At 41.7% G+C, this 20,265-nt stretch overlaps 1 protein-coding gene across 4 annotated transcripts; it reads right to left on the bottom strand.

Moving 5' to 3' along the window:
* Nucleotides 1-989: 989 nt before the first annotated feature.
* Nucleotides 990-20,000, bottom strand: LOC307261469 (serine/threonine-protein kinase PAK 2-like). 4 transcript variants are annotated; one of them, XM_080042020.1, is made up of 15 exons: nt 19,768-20,000; nt 8,923-9,113; nt 8,729-8,835; nt 7,667-7,814; nt 7,541-7,557; nt 7,321-7,434; nt 6,522-6,648; nt 6,354-6,417; nt 6,108-6,156; nt 5,405-5,517; nt 5,194-5,311; nt 4,725-4,824; nt 4,121-4,317; nt 3,583-3,720; nt 990-3,171 (listed from the first exon to the last, which is right to left on the bottom strand). In XM_080042020.1, the coding sequence occupies exons 2-15, from the start codon at nt 9,095-9,097 to the stop codon at nt 3,085-3,087; spliced, it is 1,554 nt and encodes a 517-aa protein (XP_079898146.1). In that variant the 5' UTR covers nt 9,098-9,113; nt 19,768-20,000; the 3' UTR covers nt 990-3,084. The 4 variants fall into 4 exon arrangements, with proteins under 4 accessions (XP_079898146.1, XP_079898145.1, XP_079898147.1 ...); XM_080042019.1 differs by lacking the exon at nt 19,768-20,000 and adding an exon at nt 11,786-11,929; XM_080042021.1 differs by lacking the exon at nt 19,768-20,000 and adding an exon at nt 9,374-9,477.
* Between the last annotated feature and the right edge of the window lie 265 nt (nt 20,001-20,265).

The raw sequence follows: 20,265 nt of genomic DNA, 5'->3' as shown, positions 1-20,265 counted from the left end.
ATACTTATATTATTATAGGCTGGTAAACATATGAAATACGTCAATCGCTGTGTTCACGCTGGCTTGGTCAAAAAATGTACAGCTTAGGGAAACATAGAGTCTTTTTCCTTTGAGAGGAAGACTGTTTGCATAATTGAACATCTGGAGCTGTAAAAGAGAACAACACCCAAGTGCCCGTGACATGCAAATCTCAGGTTCACTTCCCCTTTGCCTGGGGATGAACTTCAGTGAGTTGTGGTTGTGCTTTGGATGACTGTGCAATGCTCAGTGGTGCATACAGTATCAGTTATCACGTCACGTATGCAACACAGCCTCCTGTAGGCAGTCTAATGAGGGACGGATGTCATTTTAAAAGCCTGCAGGGAACAGATATTCCAAGTGTAATGTCAGTGGTTGACAGTTGTCTGTTTCTGACACATACTGAATAGCTGAATACAATCATTCAAATTGTGGAGTTTGTAAGATTATGGGCCCCTGGACACAATTACATCCCACAAGCCCACCCTCCCCTCTTTTATAGGCAAAAGATCTCAGACTCATTGTATCTTTGTATATAGGCCTAGTTGGTTTGTGATTCTTTTGGCGTCTCTTGAAAGTAATTTTGCAACTCTTTAAAGTTGCTTTGTTGTTTTCCCTCTTTCATGTATTTTTTAAATCTCTTTGAGGTTATTTCATATCCCTATGATGTTGTTTTGCATGTCTTTGTGGGGTTTTTGTTTCTGTCTGTAGTCATTTTGCATCCATTTCTATTCTGTCTCTGTAATCGTTTTTCATGTCATGCATGCGTGTGGTCATTCAGCATCTTTTCGCGTCTCTTTACTGTGTTGCAGTTTTGTGGATCTTTGTAAATTAATTTGTGTGTTTGCGATTTGTTCTGCTTATTTTGTATGTGTTCCCCGATTTGCTTTCTAGCAAGAAATGTTAAGCTCAATTCAAACAGGAGCTCTGGCCCAGACACCTTGACCTTTGACTCCTGTGCCTCGTTCAGTGATCCAGACAATTGTCTAATTAGGTCCACCTTTAATAATTTACGTACTGCATATGGATTATGTTCAACACAAGAAGCTCTTCCATCATTAATATTACACATAGAACTGGAATGTGTGTTCTGTTCAAAAGCCACACAACAGTGTAAGTAACAATATTTGCAAGCACTCAGTATCAAGGTAAACCTGTTGAGTACCATACAAGTGGGTGTTACTGCATCATCAGTTAAAGGCACATTTAATAAATGTAGGAAATGTCCAGTGATTGTCAAAGCTTGCTGGAAAATGTGCTATAAACCAATCTCATTTGGTACTTCAAGCAGGTTCAAACAAATAATTGTTCCCCAATACTTTTCTCAGGCTTGTCAAGACATTTTATCATTTGGAGGCCAAAATTTGCTCAGTTTAGGAAACTGTGTATGAATTGGTACACAAAAAAAAACATTTGAAAATAACAAATATTTCTTCTCTGGTGTTAGTTACAAATATAAAACAATGATATACATACTTTTTAAAAGCCGTTAAAAAATACAACACATTACCAATACATAATATACAAAGAAAAAAATGCAAGTCTTCCTCCAGTTTTACACATTCAGACAGACATTTTCATACAGTATTTGTATTGTAATCGCACCAACACACAACAACATCTAGAAGAAAGATCATAGTGATAGAAATGTGGCTTTCAGGTACAGTAAGCACGGGCATTCAAGGCAGTTTTTCATGCAGTACATATAGGAGTGTTTCGGATGGCTTTGCATAGTTTGTAGAAGAACCTGCATAGGGAGTGGGACAGCAGAAGTGATTGAAGTCTGAGTCAGGTTAACAATAGTGTATTTTCGGAGAACAGTAACACTCAAAGCTGCCACCAGAGGGTTGAAAGCCGTGACAGAAAATATCTGGGAATTATTTTTTCTACTTTTATAAAATATTTTGAAAGTTTCATACAAAATATAAAAAATAACTGAAATCCCTTTCATTTTACTGAAATGTTTTCATTTTCAGTGAGATGCAGGGTGAAACAAGGACACTGGTATGGCTTTTCCACTGCACAAAGACTGCACAGTCCGATGCAGGGCCGCAGTACAGCTCAGTATTGGTTCAGTTTTTTTAGAATGGCAAATTCAAAACTATTGGACCCTATCAGAATGCACACGCGTAACCTGAGCAATAACAACCATGAAGAGCGGCTGCAAAGGTTCCAGTCTCTGCACACACCCAAAGAGTCCCCACAATCTTTAAAAAATATAACATTTTCCATATTTTCGCTAAACATCCTTAGGCTAAAAGTAGTTCCTAATGAGCACAGATTGAAACTCGGTAAAAATGATGATGGTTGGCACAATTTGCCACTAAGCGGACAAATGCCCGTTTCAGCTCTGTTTAACGTCGAATATCTCCATTGTCTGTTTATCAAACCAAAATGCACTTGTAAACCCCACTTTGTAATGCAATAAATAAAGAGAAAAAGAAATACCTAGAAAAATGTCTGCTGTACATTGTGTAGAATTACCGCATCAAAAAGGTGAAGATGTGTTGTGTCAGCTGGAAATTGTTTAATAAAATATCTGAAATAGTTTTAACAATAGCCTACCTAGCTACCCATCTATATATATGATTTAATCGAAATTTGTCAACTGTGCCTTTTCCGTTAGCATACAAGTTCATAACAACTTCCTGCGGCTAGACCCCCGGCTAGGAACCTCTTTTTTGGACTTCCAGTGGTAAGATAGGATCTTTTGTGAATACAGCCCTTGGTGTGCAAAGAGTAATGAACCTTTGCAACAGCGATTGTGCATTCCTGGTACGCATCGTGAATTAACCAGTTTCAACATGATCAGCACACACATTCTATTGCTACAAGTAGAAAAAACAAACATTTTATGGTTGTTTTGGGAGAGAGAACAAGGAACAAATGGAAGATAAATCTGGAATCAGTACAGAAACAATGGGAAGGGTGGAGAGGTCTTTTGTGACCCTTTGAAAAGAAAAAAAACATAGACACTAGCAGGTAGCTGATGGTCATCTTACGTAGGCCAGCAGGAGACACTGGTTGCTTTGGTTGTGATTGGTGTTTTTCTCTTGGGACTGGGATTTAGCGGTTGTGCCTCATGGCCTCCTTGGCTGCCAGGATGAGTGGGGTGAGGCTGGACAGAGGCTTGGCGAGCTTCAGGAAGGGATGCTACAGAAAGACAGACGGACAAAGGAGGAGCACACATGAACAAATAATATAAAAACTTGGGGAATTAACTTCATTTGCTGGAATAACAACTGATGAATATGTGCAACTACAAAAAGGTGCAAGAAAAAATTACTTGATTTTTAGGGAATTCTGATATTGTCATTTTCACAGGATGGAATGCCAAACATTCTCTGATTACGGCTCCTTAGTGGTGAAAAATAGCAGCTTTTTCGTGTTATGTGATCATTAATATCTTTAGGTTTTGGTCGGACAAACCACACAATTTAATGTCATATCAGACATGATCATAAATGGCGTTCAATCAGCAGATTAACCGCTAATGAAAATGAGTTTGTTGCAGCTCATGTTTTCAAGAGCAATATATTCATATATTGTGAAGGTCTCCTCTACCTGCAGCAGTTCTTTGCCTGATCCTCGTTTCTCCACGTCCATCTCCAGACAGCGGGACAGGAAGGATCTGAAGACGTGAGACAGCTTCTCTGGACTCTGCAGCTCAGGAGTCCCATTGGTGGCGATTAAATACAGTGCCTAAGACCAACACAATAATATGGGTAAGAAAATGGCAGAAACAGAAACAGTGATACAGTTATAAAGTAGAACAAAACAAACACTAAACTATGGACTGGTTTGTGTCCACCATTGTGCTTTCCTTCGTAATTTTGTTTTACAATTAAAAATAAGAACATGTGCCGTCCGTTTAGATAGATATGGCCAAACTTTCCCTAGTTCCAGCATCTCAGATGTGAGGAGTGTCTGCTCTTATTATACACTTAGGGTTTAAGCTGTTGTAAAAATGTAAAAATTCAGTTTGGGCTCCAGGATATAGCGATTTATCTTTGCTTTTTTTAAAAATGTCTAACATAATAATATAATTTAAGATATAATTGAAATTGCTGCCGGTCCATTCTTACTCATGGTACACACTCACCCTGAGAGGGTTCTCGTTGAGATAGGGAGGCTCTCCCTCTACCATCTCTATGGCCATGATCCCCAGAGACCAAATGTCCACTTTGGGTCCGTAGGCCTTTCTGGTCACCACCTCTGGAGCCATCCAGTACGGGGTCCCCACCATGGTGCTGCGTTTGCTCTGCTCAGGGGTGATCTGGGCACAGAAGCCAAAGTCGGCTGCAAAGAGGGAAAGACATTAACACAGTTAAAGGTCACATATTGTGATCATTTTCAGGTTTCAAATAGTTTTTTGGGTTTCTACTAGAAACAGTTGTCATGATGTAGTGCCCAAGAACATTTTATGGGAAGCTTGTGCTAAGTGAAGGTTGGTTATAAGGGTGTGCGATCTCTCTCCTTGTGACATCATACAGAAAAATCTAACCGAAGTTTTTGAACAGAGGTTTTCAGAAAGGTGGAGGTGGAGGAAAAAGAGAGACGGTTGTTTTATCTCATACTTTAGGAGTCACTTGTCACATCTTAATGTTGAAAACCCAAAACCTTTAAGATAACACGCACAAATAAAATAAAATATATGTATGTTATGGTCAGGGGATCTGTGCATGTTTGAGAGTGCTCTCGCTCACTGAGTTTGACGTTTCCGTCCATCCCTAGCAACACGTTGTCACTCTTGATGTCTCTGTGGATGACCTGGTTGGCGTGAAGAAACTCCAGAGCTTGGATAACCTGGACACAGAGAGAGAGAGAGAGAGAGAGAGAGAGAGAGAGAAAGAGGGGTTAAACTATTCCACTAATGACCTATAGGTGGCAGTAATGTGCAAATAAACACAGCAATATGGCATCAAAGGCAGGGAAGACAAAGAAGGAAATGCAACAACAGCTCACAACTTGAGACTTGAACTGTGTTCTACGGTGCACTTATAATAACAATAACACACCTTTCAAAATACAGTAAAAAGGTGCTTTACATAGCAAAAAATGCAATGATAACAATAGATATAACTACACAGTCAATCAATTCGCCAGGTTCACTGATGTTTTTGAATGGTTGGTTTAACCACTTTCGTAATCTCGCTCCTCTGAAAAGAGTCCTACCTCTCTGCATACGGCAGCTATCTGCGCCTCGTCCATGCACGTCTCCGTCACAACGTCAGTAAGGGAGCCACCGGCCAGGTACTCCATCACCACAAAGAGTTCGTCTCCTACAAGGAAACTAAAGAAATACACATAAAAAATGGTTAAATCCTTAAAGCAATTCAATGCTGTTTATTGTTTGTCTGTAAAGTGTGTGTCGGACCAGCGTTACCTATCAACGAAATTGACAATGTTGGGGTTCTTCATCTCCTTCATGACCAGGATCTCATTGATAATAAGCTCTTTCTTTGGCTGCTTCTGCAAGTTGATCTGTTTGATGGCCACCTGCAGAATACGACATGGTGTGAATGAGATAGCAGCGATACAGGCAATTCTAAACTGTCTTCAACAACAACAACAACAACCACAACAGAAATAACAACAAAAAGGCAGTAATGCTTTCACCCTATATGCTGACCTTAAAACAACATAATTACAGTAATATAAGAGGATCAGCACTGCATCAGTGTGCAAAAAGTCAATCCCAAACTCAAATCTCCTGTTACTCAAATCATTGAGGCAACGTGTCAACATTTTCTGTTGTACTAAAACTAAGAAGGTTAATAGATTATATTTTTTTATGTTGGTTATTTTCGTTGTATTTTTTACTATCGTCAAAAAAGAAAGAGAAAACTGATGATTCATTACTACACAAACTAATAAATATGAAAAGATAGAATAAACATACTTTCATGAGTCAGAATTTGCAGGAATCCCAAGAATAGACTTACACATTCACTGGACACAGCAATTGTAAACTTCCAGGCACTCCTTTAACCCTACCTACACTTTTTCACTGTTCAGTCCAACGTCATCATCGGGAAACTGACATAATTTTTGTATCGGAAGAGACACAAGATGAAGTCATTTCTCACCTCTTGTCCTGTTGCAACATCTATGGCTGTGTAAACTGTGCCAGAGGCCCTGAAAGTGAAAAACAGTTTCTCAGCTTTTCCATATTATTTTTTTTTTCCACTGTTGCAGCAAATGTTTTCATTGTCCATCTGACACTATTCAGGGTTGGCTGAACTTCTCATCTTTGGTTGGTTTGGACCAGAAACCTGTTGAACAGCCTCTTTGTAAAATCCATGTATTTTCCATGATTGTGAATTCTCACTCACCCCTGGCCGATCTTCTCATAGCGAGTGTATTTCTTCTTAGGATCTCCAATACTGACAATAGTCCCTGGTAGACAGAGTAGAAAAACAGCTGGGGTCAGCTCTACTGGGGCCAGAAAATAGCTGTGGCTCTGCCTGCGATGTGTCATTTCCAACATGTGTTTAACATACTTAGTTTATCCATGATCTCCTCATCAGTCATCTTGCCTCCGGAGCCCTTCTTCTTCTGTCTGTCGGCCCGAGAGGCGGCGTCTCCCTCTGGAGCTGGGATTGGGTCTATCACAGACCTCGTGTACACCTGACAAAGCATTGGGAAACAAAATTAAATCAAGACGCTGACTGAATTCTTCTTCCATTTTTCTTCTTCTATAGGTAAAAGGGTGGTGAAAAAAATGTAATCATGTAAAAATCACAATTCCTATCTTCTGCGATTTTAAATCGATTAATTATTATTATTATTATTATTATTATTATTATTATTATTATTATTATTAATAATAATGTTGTGGCAGCAAAAATACATATAAAAAAACAATATTTTTGCTGCCGCTGGTAATGTTGACTTGCCTTAAAATCCCATTACATTACAGCTTCATAATAAAATAGACTTAAATGAAGATAAATTAAGACATGGACTTTAATTTGTTTTTATGCCATCATTTGCCACAACGCCTTATAGCACACGGTAGACTGGACTAGGTCCTGATATCCTCCTTTGAACTGAATCGAGAAATTGATTTTGATTCGGGAATAGTTTTATATCAAAAATCGATTTTGAAATCGAATCATGACCCCAAGAATCGGAAACGAATCTTGGGATTCCGAAAGATTCAGAGTCCTATATACTGTAGTTACTATAGGTAATAAAGCCTATAAGCAACAATGGGTCAGTGAGCATTTGAGGTTTTACATTTTGTAATTATTTCTTATTCTAATAACAGCATGTTCTTTCCTGTATTTTAGGACTTACAGATTTAGTGTGTTCTGGCCGCGGCGCCACAACTGGTGGTGGTGAATCGTCATCATCATCTTCGTCTCCATCCTTGCCACCTGATGGGGAGGTCGCTGTACCCTGCTTGCCCGACTGCAAGAGCCAAACATATAAACAGAGTCACGCCAGTCAGAAATTGCAAAATGTTATCAATGCAATGTCGTAAATGAGAGTGGAAGGGATGAATGGAACTACTCACCGAATGCGAGTCTTTATCTGGAAAGAGAGATAAAGTGTTAAAGACAGGGGAGTGAGCCTGTGCTGTTACAACACACTAGATTAACTGTGTATTTAGTTTATCTGCTGAACAAGGAGTAAAACTGACCCGGGGCGGAAAAACTGAGGTATTTCTGTTTTCCACTCGACTGGTCGTAGAACTTGAGAATGTCGAGAACGGCCTGAGGATTCTGTTTCTGTTCCGATTTGCTGATGTTGGAGGTTTGAAGGAGACGGGCCCACTGCTCCGGCATTCCCTGGATAGTAAAACACACACACACACACACACACTGAGAAAACATACACTATATAGACAGATAGAACTCTCCATAGGAAAAAGAAAACAAAGGTATGCCATTGTGAACACAGTCCACATTCCTAACTGGCACATATGGAGTTCTTGTACCATGGTCTCTCAACTTTATTTAAATAATTGGAAGCCTGTTGAAGCAGCTTTGTATGAGTTTTAACTCATCCCTAGTTATAAAATAGGTATTTATTAGAACAGGCTGCACCACACAGAATTACGTAAAATTCATATAGGTTAGTTGTTTCTAAATATTCACACAGTAAGTAACAAGTGTCAGCTGTACCTTTTGCGTCACTACACTAACTGAACAGACTGACAAAGCTAACATTAGCTAGCTAAAATGCAATCATTCAAGATCGAGCAGTGGAGGCAAAATTATATGTTGTTTAATAAAATGCTTTTCAATTACTGGTTTAACCTGGGAAACTCCATATATATATTTCACAAAACACAAGTTACTGCACGTCAAATTGATTAACGACATGCCAAATATGTTAGCCAAATTGCGTCAACTAGGTTTTTCCCACTCATACAAAACTATGTGAAAAGTGATGTCACAAAAGACACCAAATGAATTGAATGACATGGTGCCAAAGATGTTAGACATAATGGCCAAATAGGAAACATTTCTATTGAAGTTAGCATGAATGGATATTTGAGTGTACAAATACATCCAACTCAATCCATCCATCTCAAAACACAGAACCGGCTGCTGGCACCAGCAATATTATAAGTGCACCATGTACTTGGTAAAGATCAACACACAAACTTAGTGATGGTTTTAAACCCAAATTCTGGCCTGTAAAATGTAAATAATATAAACAAACACATTACTATACATTTGTACTGGTAAATACTTACAGTGAACTCTCCGGTGACAGCATCGAAACCCACATGGATGGTGTGTTCAAAGTCTGAAGGGGAGGAGATCTCGGGCCTGTCCTTGTCGCGGTCCTTCTTCCTGCCTCCTGCGGGTGAAGGTCAAGTGTCAGAGTGTTGTCATATGTTATGTGTTATATGTATATGTGTGTGTGTGAATTCTTCATATCCCTCACCTTTCTCAGAAGCAAACATTGAGATGATCTTGTTCCTGGATTTCCTCTCCTCCGGCACTGAGGGCAACGGCCGAGAGCTGTGATTGGCTGACTGGGAGTCCTTGGGTCCTCCTTGGCTACTCATCCTGACAGGGGGGGCGGGGGGCTTGTCCTCACACACTCCGCTGTCACACATCTACACACACAGACACCTGCACACACAGAGAGAGAGAGCGGGGATGAGAACTGAGACACGCAAGAATGACTAAAACGCACACAGAGAAGTACAGTCCGAGTGCACGCTCAATCACTGGTTCACTTCTTCCTGTTTTTTTGCTGAAAAACAAAAGGTTAGCCAAAGCTTTTACAAGTTAGCCCTGAGAAACGCTGGCAAATCCGAGTGAAGCTTAGCAGCCTACATTACAGAGTAGAAAGAAGCAAACTAACAACAATTTAGAGAAGAGTAACTCACACAGACCTAATTAATCCATCCATGCCCACTGTCTGACGGACAGCACTGAGTGTTGGAGCGAAGGGAACAGAGTGAGAACAGGAAGCAACGCTGAAATGGGCAAAGTGACGTGTTCAGTCTCGTTCACTGTTTCAAATGAATGAGGAAGGAAAGAGAGGCAGAGAGAGAGACAGAGAGAGTTTGTGACTGAGAATGGTATGACTAGAGGAGTTAAAGGGAGAGGAGTGAACAACAGCTCAGTGTGAAGGAGACAGAGAACTGTGTTGTGAACTTTTCTTGACTTTCCATTCCATGCCACTTTACTTCTAATACACTACATGTAATGCAGTCCAATGCATTCATTGGCAAGCTACAGTATCTACTAGCCGGGTTTCCGATCCCCCTTTACAAACACACACACTTAAATGATGATAAAACACAAGGATGGCTAGTGACCCCTTACAAAAAGCAACGTTGTCTAGGTCGCATTGTTGTCACATTCCTGTCAGATGAGGTTGAGTTGTTCCATAGAGTCGAAGTCTAGACGACCACTGGATTTCTCAGATGGTTTTATATAAATGACTGAATATAAGGCCAAATGAGATTTTTTTTAAATGCAATGTTTCACTAAATAAATCTGTGCTATCTAAGAAAAGAAAAAGAAAAAGCATTCATATTTCTGTAGCCAATTTCATTCTTCTTTCCTCTCCCATTAATCATGTCACAACCACTCAGGTTTATCTTGTGACCCTTTGGAGGGGGGAATCAGACCCAAAAGTATCGATCATAGGAGCCGTTTTCTGCAGAACAAGCATTTTAACCTTTCTGCCGATGCTACTTCTGTACTTCACATAAGTTGGATTTCAAGGACTTTTACTGATAATATAATATTCAGATGTTGTTGTATTGGTTCATGGTTTGGAGAACTACTTCCACCGCTGGCAAACACTCTTGAGTGTTATCCATTACCCTAATATGGTGAAAACTGAGACTGGTAGTATATACATGTGCGCGCACATGCTCAAAAACCCCTCGACCACAGTAGCGCTTCTTCTAGTCTTGCAGAGCAAGCGGTTCGACTGCCTCCGTGCTGCAGCAGCCTGCATTCTTGGTGACATCATAGACAGGAAACAGGAAGCAAACAAAGGTTTCCTCGCTTTCCGTGTCTGTACCGCCAATGACACAGCGTGTGTATTAAACCCCAGGATCTCAGGTAGGTAAGTCTGTGACCTATTTTTCACACTGAAAATCCTGCCCCTGCTGACACGTGCATACCACATGCATACAAAACACTACAAAGTAAATTCACAGACTCCACCAGTGAACCCCTCTTGACACGGATTACTGTCCTTAAAGTATTTTACGACACACAACTCTAGTGCCTTTGATGATAGGAACAACAAAAAGGTCCTCGGGCCACAAGCTGAGCCGAGGAGGGGGCACCAGCTTTTCCTCTGTGCATTATTTCTGAAACATTATATGCAGTCGGTCAGTAAGGCTTTATGAAGAAAGCTATTCCAGCTATCCCTACTACTCTCTCTACTATGCAATTATCTTTTCATCTCAGGATGTCTGTGTGCTGCCTACAGTGGCTTTTTACAACTTAGATTATCCACAACTTCCAATTTTCCACTGTGGCAAGCTGAGTTGGGGAGCAGGGAACTACATTTAATGAAACTACAACATTTTGCAGTAGCTTGATGGTAGTTCAACTACATTCATATTTGCATCTATTCAAGCTGTAAAATAACTTTTTTGTTTGTTTGTCAATTTTTGTTTGGTTGACTATGGGCCATAAAAGGAAGGAAAAATAGTTTTTTTCTCGATTTTACCATTGCTTCTTTAATTGAACCCCCATTGATGAGCCCTGTCCCCTTTTTCTTCATCCTGACAGCTGTGAAGCCATGCAGGCAATGCATTTGTCAGGCAGCAAACGGTAGTACTGTAACTTGATATTTATGCATTTTACATTTTATTTTTTGGGTTTTGTATGAACTTTGAAAAACTCAGGCACTTTTTAGTTTTTTAAAATAAACTCTTTTTCTTTCATTTTCTGCTACGATTTGAATTTTTTTGTAATACATCATTTTGTTATAATTACATTGTCAATTACTTTTGTAGGTAGCTTTAACCAAACTAGAGTTCTCCCAAAATCTAGTTTGGTTAAAACTTTGCTGTAGTTCAACTTCTTCCAGTGTGAAGTAATTGGTATTTTGCAAAGCTATGCTTTCAAAGTAGCTTCCCCAACACTGGTGGCAAGAGTCGTATCATTTTAGAAGCACAACCCTATGACCTAGTCCACCTAAAGAGACCAAGAATACTTTTTTTTTGGGGGGGGGGGGGTTAAAGAGAAGCAGGTTAGCCTCTCTTTAGACCCCCAAACATATTCTAAATGCCTTCGCCTTTTTCCTAAAGGTATTGTTAAGTGCTCACCTGTTTGTTGCCTCTTCTGCGCCTTACAGAAGAGCAAGTCAAAAATAAAAAACTGTCGTATTTCCAAGCAAGTGTGTGCAGCTCTTTCTCCAGTGCTCTTCTATCTATCTAGCAGTCACACTGTCCTTACCCCTCTTTCTCTCATTTCAGCTACTTCTCTGGGCAGGTTTCAGCAGGCGCCCTCATTCCTCAGAGATCTTGGATGGGACAAGTGTTCTCTTGCCCCCCCAGGATCAAGTTAGACCCAGTTCAGCGTTAATGTGTATTTTCAAAGTGGGTGTGTGTGTGTGTGTGTGTGTGTGTGTGTGTGTGTGTGCGCTGGTTGGCTGGCTCGCCAGGCTGAGACAAGTTGTCTCTCAGTAGGAATTTCATGGCTGCAGGGCTGCTGGGGTTGGGCTCACACACACACACACACACACACACACACACACACACACACACACACACACACACACACACACACACACACACACACACACACACACACACACACACACACACACACACACACACACACACACACACACACACACACACACACACACACACACACACACACACACACACACACGCACAAACACACACGCGCACACAAGGCTCCTCCTCATGCAGGCCTTGTCTCACACACACTACCCTCCGGCCAACAGGGACTCCATTGTAAGCACTTGAACATCTTTCAAGTAACTTGGAGGCTAAGCTTACTGAGCTTTGAGAGGAGCAGGCAGGTGCACAGATCATCCCTGCAGGCTATATACTGTTGTGTTCTATAAAACTGCACACTCCTCCTTATTACCGCCGCAATGATTACCAAGGACAAACGTCCATGATTTGTAGTAGTTGCAGAAACGCAAACAGCTCCGTGCCGCTGTTGTACATTTCATGTAATTCGGCTAAAAAAGATAGGAAATCAAGAAATGCAACAACAGAATTGTAATGTGCCAGCAGCACCATAAAGTATCCACGAATATCAGGTACTGTTTTGTTCATTCTCACTGAACACATTTGTTTTCAGCTAACTCATGGGCTGGGGTTGGGCTCACAACCTTGTTAGCATTATAACAAGGATATTTTGAGTTTTTTGTAGATTAAGAAGGCAATCATAAGACATTGTTTTGCGTTTTGCAAACTTGTTTGGGCAAGCAACTAATAATATCTCCGTGATCGATTATATTTTACAATTACTCGACAAATCATTTAGTCAATGTTAGAAAATAGTCAAAGACACCCACTTCTTCAAATTATTTGTTTCGAAAGTCAATGTAATGATAATTGGTTTGTGAGATTTGGTGTTGGTTCATTCTACTAATGTCTTTATTGTTTGATCGTTTCAGCTCCATTGACGTGGACACTTCTAATTACGGGCTGCACGCTTCCTACACATCCTTTTCTCCATGCTTCAATTTTTTTCTAAATGTATTCTCTGCCTTCTTGATCACCGCACATTTGTACCACCTGACACTATGTTGCATCTACAACATGACATTCAACTGCATCTCTCATGCTTTCTCAATCCATAGAAACCCTCTCTCTACGCCCCCCAAAGCCAGTCACATACATCCCTCTGCCTCTTTTGACATTCTCTATTCCTCTTTCTGCACTCGCTCGCTGCATCCAGGGCACTTTCTATTCCCTCTGTGGCAGGACGCCATCAGGGGAAGCCCACTTCCTCATCCTGGAACTCCCCCGAGCACCACAGGGTCACAGGACCCAAACGGGCCAATCAGAGCCCAGCAAAACACAGCCGCCGAGCTGTTTACAGGAAGTGGACAGCGGGCCTTTTGTATTCGGCTTCTATAAAAGGACATTCTGCGGAGGACTTCCTGGAAGGAGTGATGAAGTCCACACACAAACACACACACACACACACAAAAACACACATACACACCTTTTCATTCACTGAGGCAGAAACATCAATGCAGATAAAACACAAACTGTAGGATACTGGGTACACACACACACACACACACACACACACACACACACACACACACACACACACACACACACACACACACACACACACACACACACACACACACACACACACACACACACACACACACACACACACACACACACACACACACACACACACACACACACACACACACACACACACACACACACACACACACACACACACACACACACACACACACACACACAGTCTGTGAGGTCACTACCTCCTACAGTCACTTCACTGATTACAGGTCTGGCAGTGAATGAAGCATAAACACACTGCCCAGCTGCAACTACCAATACTGAACACCTTATCCTGTTATTCAAACAGCTGCCTCCGCCCTGGGCCCTGTGTCAACATTGGGATTAATCAAATCACAAATCTGGCAACCTGAAGGCCCCGACCTGACTCTACAACCCCGGGGACTCGCGACAGTAGTCTGCTAGTTTTGAGGGTCTATCACTAGGCCATCATGAATGACTGGTGGTTCAGTTCAGGAATGAGAAATCTCTGTCACAGACTTAAACACTGTTGTGTAGTACCAGTGTTGCAGGCAAAGCCAAAGTGTAGATTTTGTAAAGCCTATATACATCTGGTGCCCACAGTGATTGCTGGGCTTCTTTTCACTGGTATACAAAAGTTTAATAACAGATGTAACACAACTAAACCTAGCTCTGCTTTTAAAAATAGCTCAATAATTAAGTTGTTCTTCTATTTCTAAGAGCTTCTGAATTAAGAGACCGTGTATAAGAAGTTAAAGAAATTATAATTCGCTAACTCTGAGGTGAAAGATATCAATTGTAACAGGAAAGTCTTACTAAAACTAAAACATATTACACTGTATGTTGAACACTGGTGTGCAGAACCCCACTGTAACTCAAAGTTCAATTATTAAAACAGCTTCAGAGCTGCTTGTAAGATATTTATATGAATAGGCACATTCAATTCAAATAGACTAGACTCCATTGGCTGCTAAATGCAGATGTTTTCTATCAACATCACATGTGTCATTACAATATTATAGGGTCCTGTAGTAGACTGTCATTACTTTGCTTTAACCCTAAAACAGGCAACGTGCACTGGGAGATACATACTCTTTAACATCCTGTAGGGGGCTTGCTGGAAGGTTTTCACTAATCTAGTTAGCATTTATCAAAAGACTTGTCTGTTATTAGCATCTAGGTGACATGATTTGGTTCAAGTTATCTTTCATTGTTTAGTCAGCCTGATCAGAAATCAACATGGACGCCAGTGGTGAAGCGCCAGCTTCCCAGGGTGTAAGTAATCATATATTAGACATACTTATTTTTGTTAAAATAACAATCTAAATACATAGATTGAATTAGGACATTTGTCTTAACATGCTGATGAAGAAAAAAAAATCCATCTGTGTTTGTGGGTTTTTTAGCAGAATTTGAAATGTATGTATCCCCAGAGATACGTTGCCTGCTTAGGGGGTAGAAATTTGGTCAATGTTCATTATTCTGAATTTTATTTAAAACTTGAAAGCATGTTGATAATGACTGCAGAACCATATATTATCATGAACAGTTGTGCCCATTACAACATTATTACTGTATTTCACTTTTAAAATGATCTTTCTATATTTATGTATACTTAGGGCAGTGCTGCCTGGAAGGCCCTATCCCTAACCCTAACCCTAACCGTTGGGGGCGGGGAGTGCCTTCCAGGCACAAAACACAAACTTAACTGCCCAGGGATGGCCAAAGCCACTTGCAGGGAAAGTAAGCTGCTGTTAATTAAATATATAATTTCCAGCTGGTGGCTGCTGGTCGTTGTAGGCGCACAGTGTAGCATCATGCCTGCATCGGCTTCAGAGGAGCCTCTGACGCACCTGTGGCAGCTGTTTGAAAGGATCAGGGTGCAGTGACTAATAGTCAATCCTGCTACAGTTTGGCCTGTCATCCATTGCTTTCCTTGGGCACTGCTTTCCACAAAGGGAGCCATTAAACTGGTACACAAGTAGGACACCGTGCCAGGTTCATGCACACGGCACCATAAAGTCCCTACATTCCTGTTGGACGGCCTCCACTGCCTTCGTGGACCACAAGCCGTATACTAAGCTGGTGGGTGTTACATTTGTCTGGCCCCGCCTCAGGAGTGATGTAAAGACCTGGGGCCTCATTTATCAACGGTGCGTACGCACAATAGAGTGCGTACGTGGCTCACTAAGCAACATTTGCGATTTATCAAAAGTATACTTGACGGGAAGAAGTGCGGTGTTCCACGCACAATATAACCCATGCGTACGGACAAAAAGTGGAGAAAGGAGAACTGGCGACTCCAGTCGGCAGATGAATGAAGTACGAGAACGAATGTGTCTGTGTAAAATTAATCGTATTAAGCCATGCATGCATGTCATACATCGGGAGTTCCTTTGCAAAACGGATAAAGCCATTCTTACAATTAATATGCCTCGACCGATTTTTCCATGGAGTGATACCAACAAAAACAAAACGAATTAGGATCTTAAATAGCCTACAAACGGAGACATATGAGTGCAAATAAAAACAAAATAGCAACGTTCGAATAAACTCTGCAGTTATTAAAGAATAACCTATCTGCATGTTGTGGAATTAATTCTGATAATATTGAGGTGGAATACAGCCTATTACTTTTACACTGACGCTGTTCTCGATGCCTCAGTCAGGCAGACAGGAGTGCACCTTTTCATACACTAATGATAAGCCTACTGTACATCACATAGGCTACTGTGATTTTTTTCACGGCTTTTAGTCCGTTTTATTTATGTGTTTTTCTTTGTGTTTAAGCACGTCGCAATTGTGTTTTGAAAGGGACTGTGAAGTTTATTATTAACCCTCCGCCGCCCGTCACTGCCCCTGGATGAATTCTCCGAATCTGTATCTCATGGGGGGTCTCAGTGCCCCCCGCTCGTGGCACAAACACTGTTGTGTGAGTGAGGATATGCACTTGTTTGCGTCCACTTTTATGTCGGATCACTTCTTTTTATTTCGGCCACAGCGTTCACAGAGATCGCCACAGGCTGCACTCTATCGCCTTTACGCTCACACTGCCACCAAACTATATTTTCCCTGTTCGCCACTTCTCCAACGGCTACTTCGGGGTGACCGCAGTGATCCACACCGTGTGGAGTTTATTTTTCCATTTCCCTTTCAGTCGGCGATTGCCACTACCGCCTTCATGCACTCAGTAAATGATATTCATTCGGGCGTGTCGATGACTATGTATGGGTAAATATGGGCGGTACGTGAAGCCCGCAAAGGCTGCGCCACATTTAGAGTTGATTGTGATTTATAAAGGGAAATAGGCGTAGGACGTGAGTGCGCACTGCTTCATAAATCGGAAAATATCTTTCGCACGCACTGCCCTAAATCCTACGAAAGCAACCTTCTAACGCAAATCCTACGCAAAGTTTGATAAATGAGGCCCCTGGGCTAGCTTCAGTTTGGCCTGTCAGCGTGTTCAAGGTACACATGATACCAAAGCCCCCTTGGCGCCGATTCTGGTCCCCGAGAGGCATTTCGACCAGGTCAAAAAGGACCTGGGGCCTCATTTATAACGGTGTGCGTAGAAACCATCCTAAAACATTGCGTCCGCAGAAAGCCAAAAATGTGCTGCGCAAAAAAAAATTCAGATTTATAAAACTGTGCGGCGCACAGTTTCACGCAATCTTCCCTTTATAAATACCCACCTGCGGTGAATTGTGCGCAGACGATCTCCACCCCCTGTCCTCCCACTTCACCTCCCAGTTTCATCCCACAATCTACCATACATGGCGAATGCTAAATAGCTCCTGAATATGATGACGCACTTAATAAGCACGGAATTTTGACTGACATGAGGAAAAAAGGGAGGCAACGCGGCCGCAAAGAAAGCGACTGTGAAGGAAGAAAGCCTGTGACGTCGTGCATGTGCTGCAGAAACTGGCACACACACCCGCGCACTTATCACATATCATGATTGGCACAGTCGTTGTAGCCTAGTCTTTGTAAAGCAGTTTCGCCCAACTTTGTACTGTATGAAATATCACGTATTAGCGTAGGCCTACCTGTAGTCCTATATGTAGGCCTATATAAAATATGGTGTGACAAGTGAAATAATGCCTATAGTCAATTCGAGAGCATTGTTTATCTCCCGTGAGGTCCACACATTTCCAACAACGTCAGATTATAGTTATATCTTCCAGAGGGGGAATTGTTATGGGAAAGAGATGTGTGTAATGATTTGCTAAATTCATAACATGATTTTATCTAACGAAATTACAGTTTTAATTAATATCTGTTGGGCTTAACTTTGTACAAAACTACTTTTTACACACCTCTTAAAATTTGCTCTCCCGCTGGCCACTCACGGAAACACCTCCCGACGTATAGGATATTATTATAAAGTAGCGCTATAAGATTCAACTTATAAAATATAACCAAAGCATGTAGACCTAGGCTACTTGATAAGTAATTCAACCTACATCACAACTGCATGCCATAGACTACAGTAGCCATATATTCACAACTATAGGTAAGCTTATATATTTTATTGACTAAATATATTGGGTGCCAAGCATAATTTGTCTGTGTTTTTCTGATGACTGAGCTTTATTTCGTGGTGTTGCCATTGAGTGTCGCTGATTCCCCGAGTCAGGAAAACCTTGCGGTAGCTCTACGCATGGTCGAAGGTTGGCGTAGGAATACGCACACTTCTCCGCAAATAATGTCTTTATAAATACCAACGTTTGCCACCGCACATTTTCCCGCAAATTTCTTCCCGTCTACGCAAGGTTTTTGTGCGCCGCAAGCTTTATAAATGAGGCCCCTGGTGGGCCCCCTGCCTTCCTCCCGTAGGTTCACTGACCTCCTCACCTTGGTAGACAGCACCACCAGGTAGCCGGAAGCCATTCCTCTGCATTCACTGAAGTGGACTGGGCGTTCCTCAGGTCATAGGTAGCCCGTTTTGGTATGCCGGCTGACCTCACCTTGTACAGAGGCCCACAGTTCACATCCGAGCTGCATGGCTAAAGGGTCGCAACTGGGTTGACTGCCTCCTGTGGTTGTTGGCTTGTTTGGCTCTCTGCCCCTAAGGAGGACCTGCAGTTTTCATCTGCTGAATTAGTTTACAGACAGCCACTGGTGGTCCCATGAAAGTTCCTTCAGGACGCTGCGGTTCTGTGGATGGGCGCGTCACATTGGACTTTTGCCCTGGGCAACTCCAGCCCCTTCACTCAGGTCCCCCTGAAGACTCCCCTATGATGGGCCCTTCTGTGTCCTGGAGGCGGGGACCAAGAACTTTGTGGTGGACATGGGGGATAAGCTAGAGCGGGTCACTATGGACCGTCTCAAGCCTGCCCATCTGGATGTGGCTGATCCAATTTGATGAAACTAGATTGGTAAAACTGAATAAAATTTACTTAAAAAGTAGTATTTGTAATTTAAATGGACAAGATAAACAACAATTTATAATTTCTGTTCATCAAATTAAAAATTTATATTTTTACCATTTCGGCTTTTTTTATACCTTAATAGGGCAACGTATCCTGGGAGATACAACTCGTAAAACCCAAAATATACAAAGTATAAAAAAAAATTATGTGGAAATATTTTTCTTTGGTCTTGAAGAGATGAGTGATAACATGAAAATATTTTTAGAAACTCATTTTCCACTGTTGCCTGTTTAAGGGTTGCTTTAAAGGAAAAAAGAAAGAAAGCCACAAATCTCTAACGCTAGGATCTGGATCGCTTCGTGCCTGCTGTAGAAGGACTTACTAAATCTATTTTTCATTCTACACTAGTTCCTCTGATATACCGCATTACAGTTAGGCTACTTCATTAGATGGACGATACTGTGAGGAATCAGAGATCTCATTTGAAATAGCCTTGTATTCCCGTAAGAGATAGAAAAAGTGTGTCCTCCGGTATGGGAGTAGATCCCAATTAGTTGTTAGTAGTCACAAACCTATTACCAAAATGAGCAGCGTGTGTTTTGGACTGATTGGTTGACTTTGTTGAATGAGCGAAGCTAAACTCACCGGTTGCTGCTGTCAACCGCAGAAATATCAACCGCACCACCGGACAAACTGTAGAAACTCCACCCCGTCTCTGCAGATTTTTCACTCGTTTTACAGTCCAGATTTGACGCCGAGATTTCACAAACTTCCCCGGGGGATCTGTAGGGGGGAAACGATATCGCCTTTTTGTATCACACACACATACATACACTTTATTCCCGTGTCTTCGCTCTCAGCCTGGCTGTTTGCTGGGCCCGGGGAGGAGCCTGCCGGAGAGAGGAAGCGGAACGTCGTAGAAATAAAATGAGGGGGATAGGTTCGGATCCGGATACTCACGGCCTCCGTAGAGCTCATGCAAAAACCAAAACGCAAAAGGCGCGTAGCAGTTACAGCTGTAGGTTCTTGTTTGCACTGGGCACTGCTTCGTGCTGTTCATTCGGCACCGGAAACAAGATGACTCTGATTTCGAAATAAAATGCATCCAACCAATGGAGTAGCATTCTTAAAGAAATATGCAGC

This window comes from Ammodytes marinus (genome assembly GCF_949987685.1).
Source record: "Ammodytes marinus genome assembly, chromosome: 15".
In the NCBI taxonomy this organism is placed as follows: domain Eukaryota; kingdom Metazoa; phylum Chordata; class Actinopteri; order Uranoscopiformes; family Ammodytidae; genus Ammodytes; species Ammodytes marinus.
This window is presented reverse-complemented; position numbering and strand designations above follow the sequence as displayed.

Excerpts from the sequence above, each read along its gene's own strand:
- LOC307261469 (XM_080042020.1), bottom strand. The coding sequence starts at position 9,097 with ATGTGTGACAGCGGAGTGTGTGAGGACAAGCCCCCCGCCCCCCCTGTC. Across the intron at positions 7,815-8,728 it reads CTGTCACCGGAGAGTTCACT|GGAATGCCGGAGCAGTGGGC; the intron begins GTAAGTATTTAC and ends TTTACTATCCAG. Across the intron at positions 3,721-4,120 it reads TCAACGAGAACCCTCTCAGG|GCACTGTATTTAATCGCCAC; the intron begins GTGAGTGTGTAC and ends TGTTGGTCTTAG.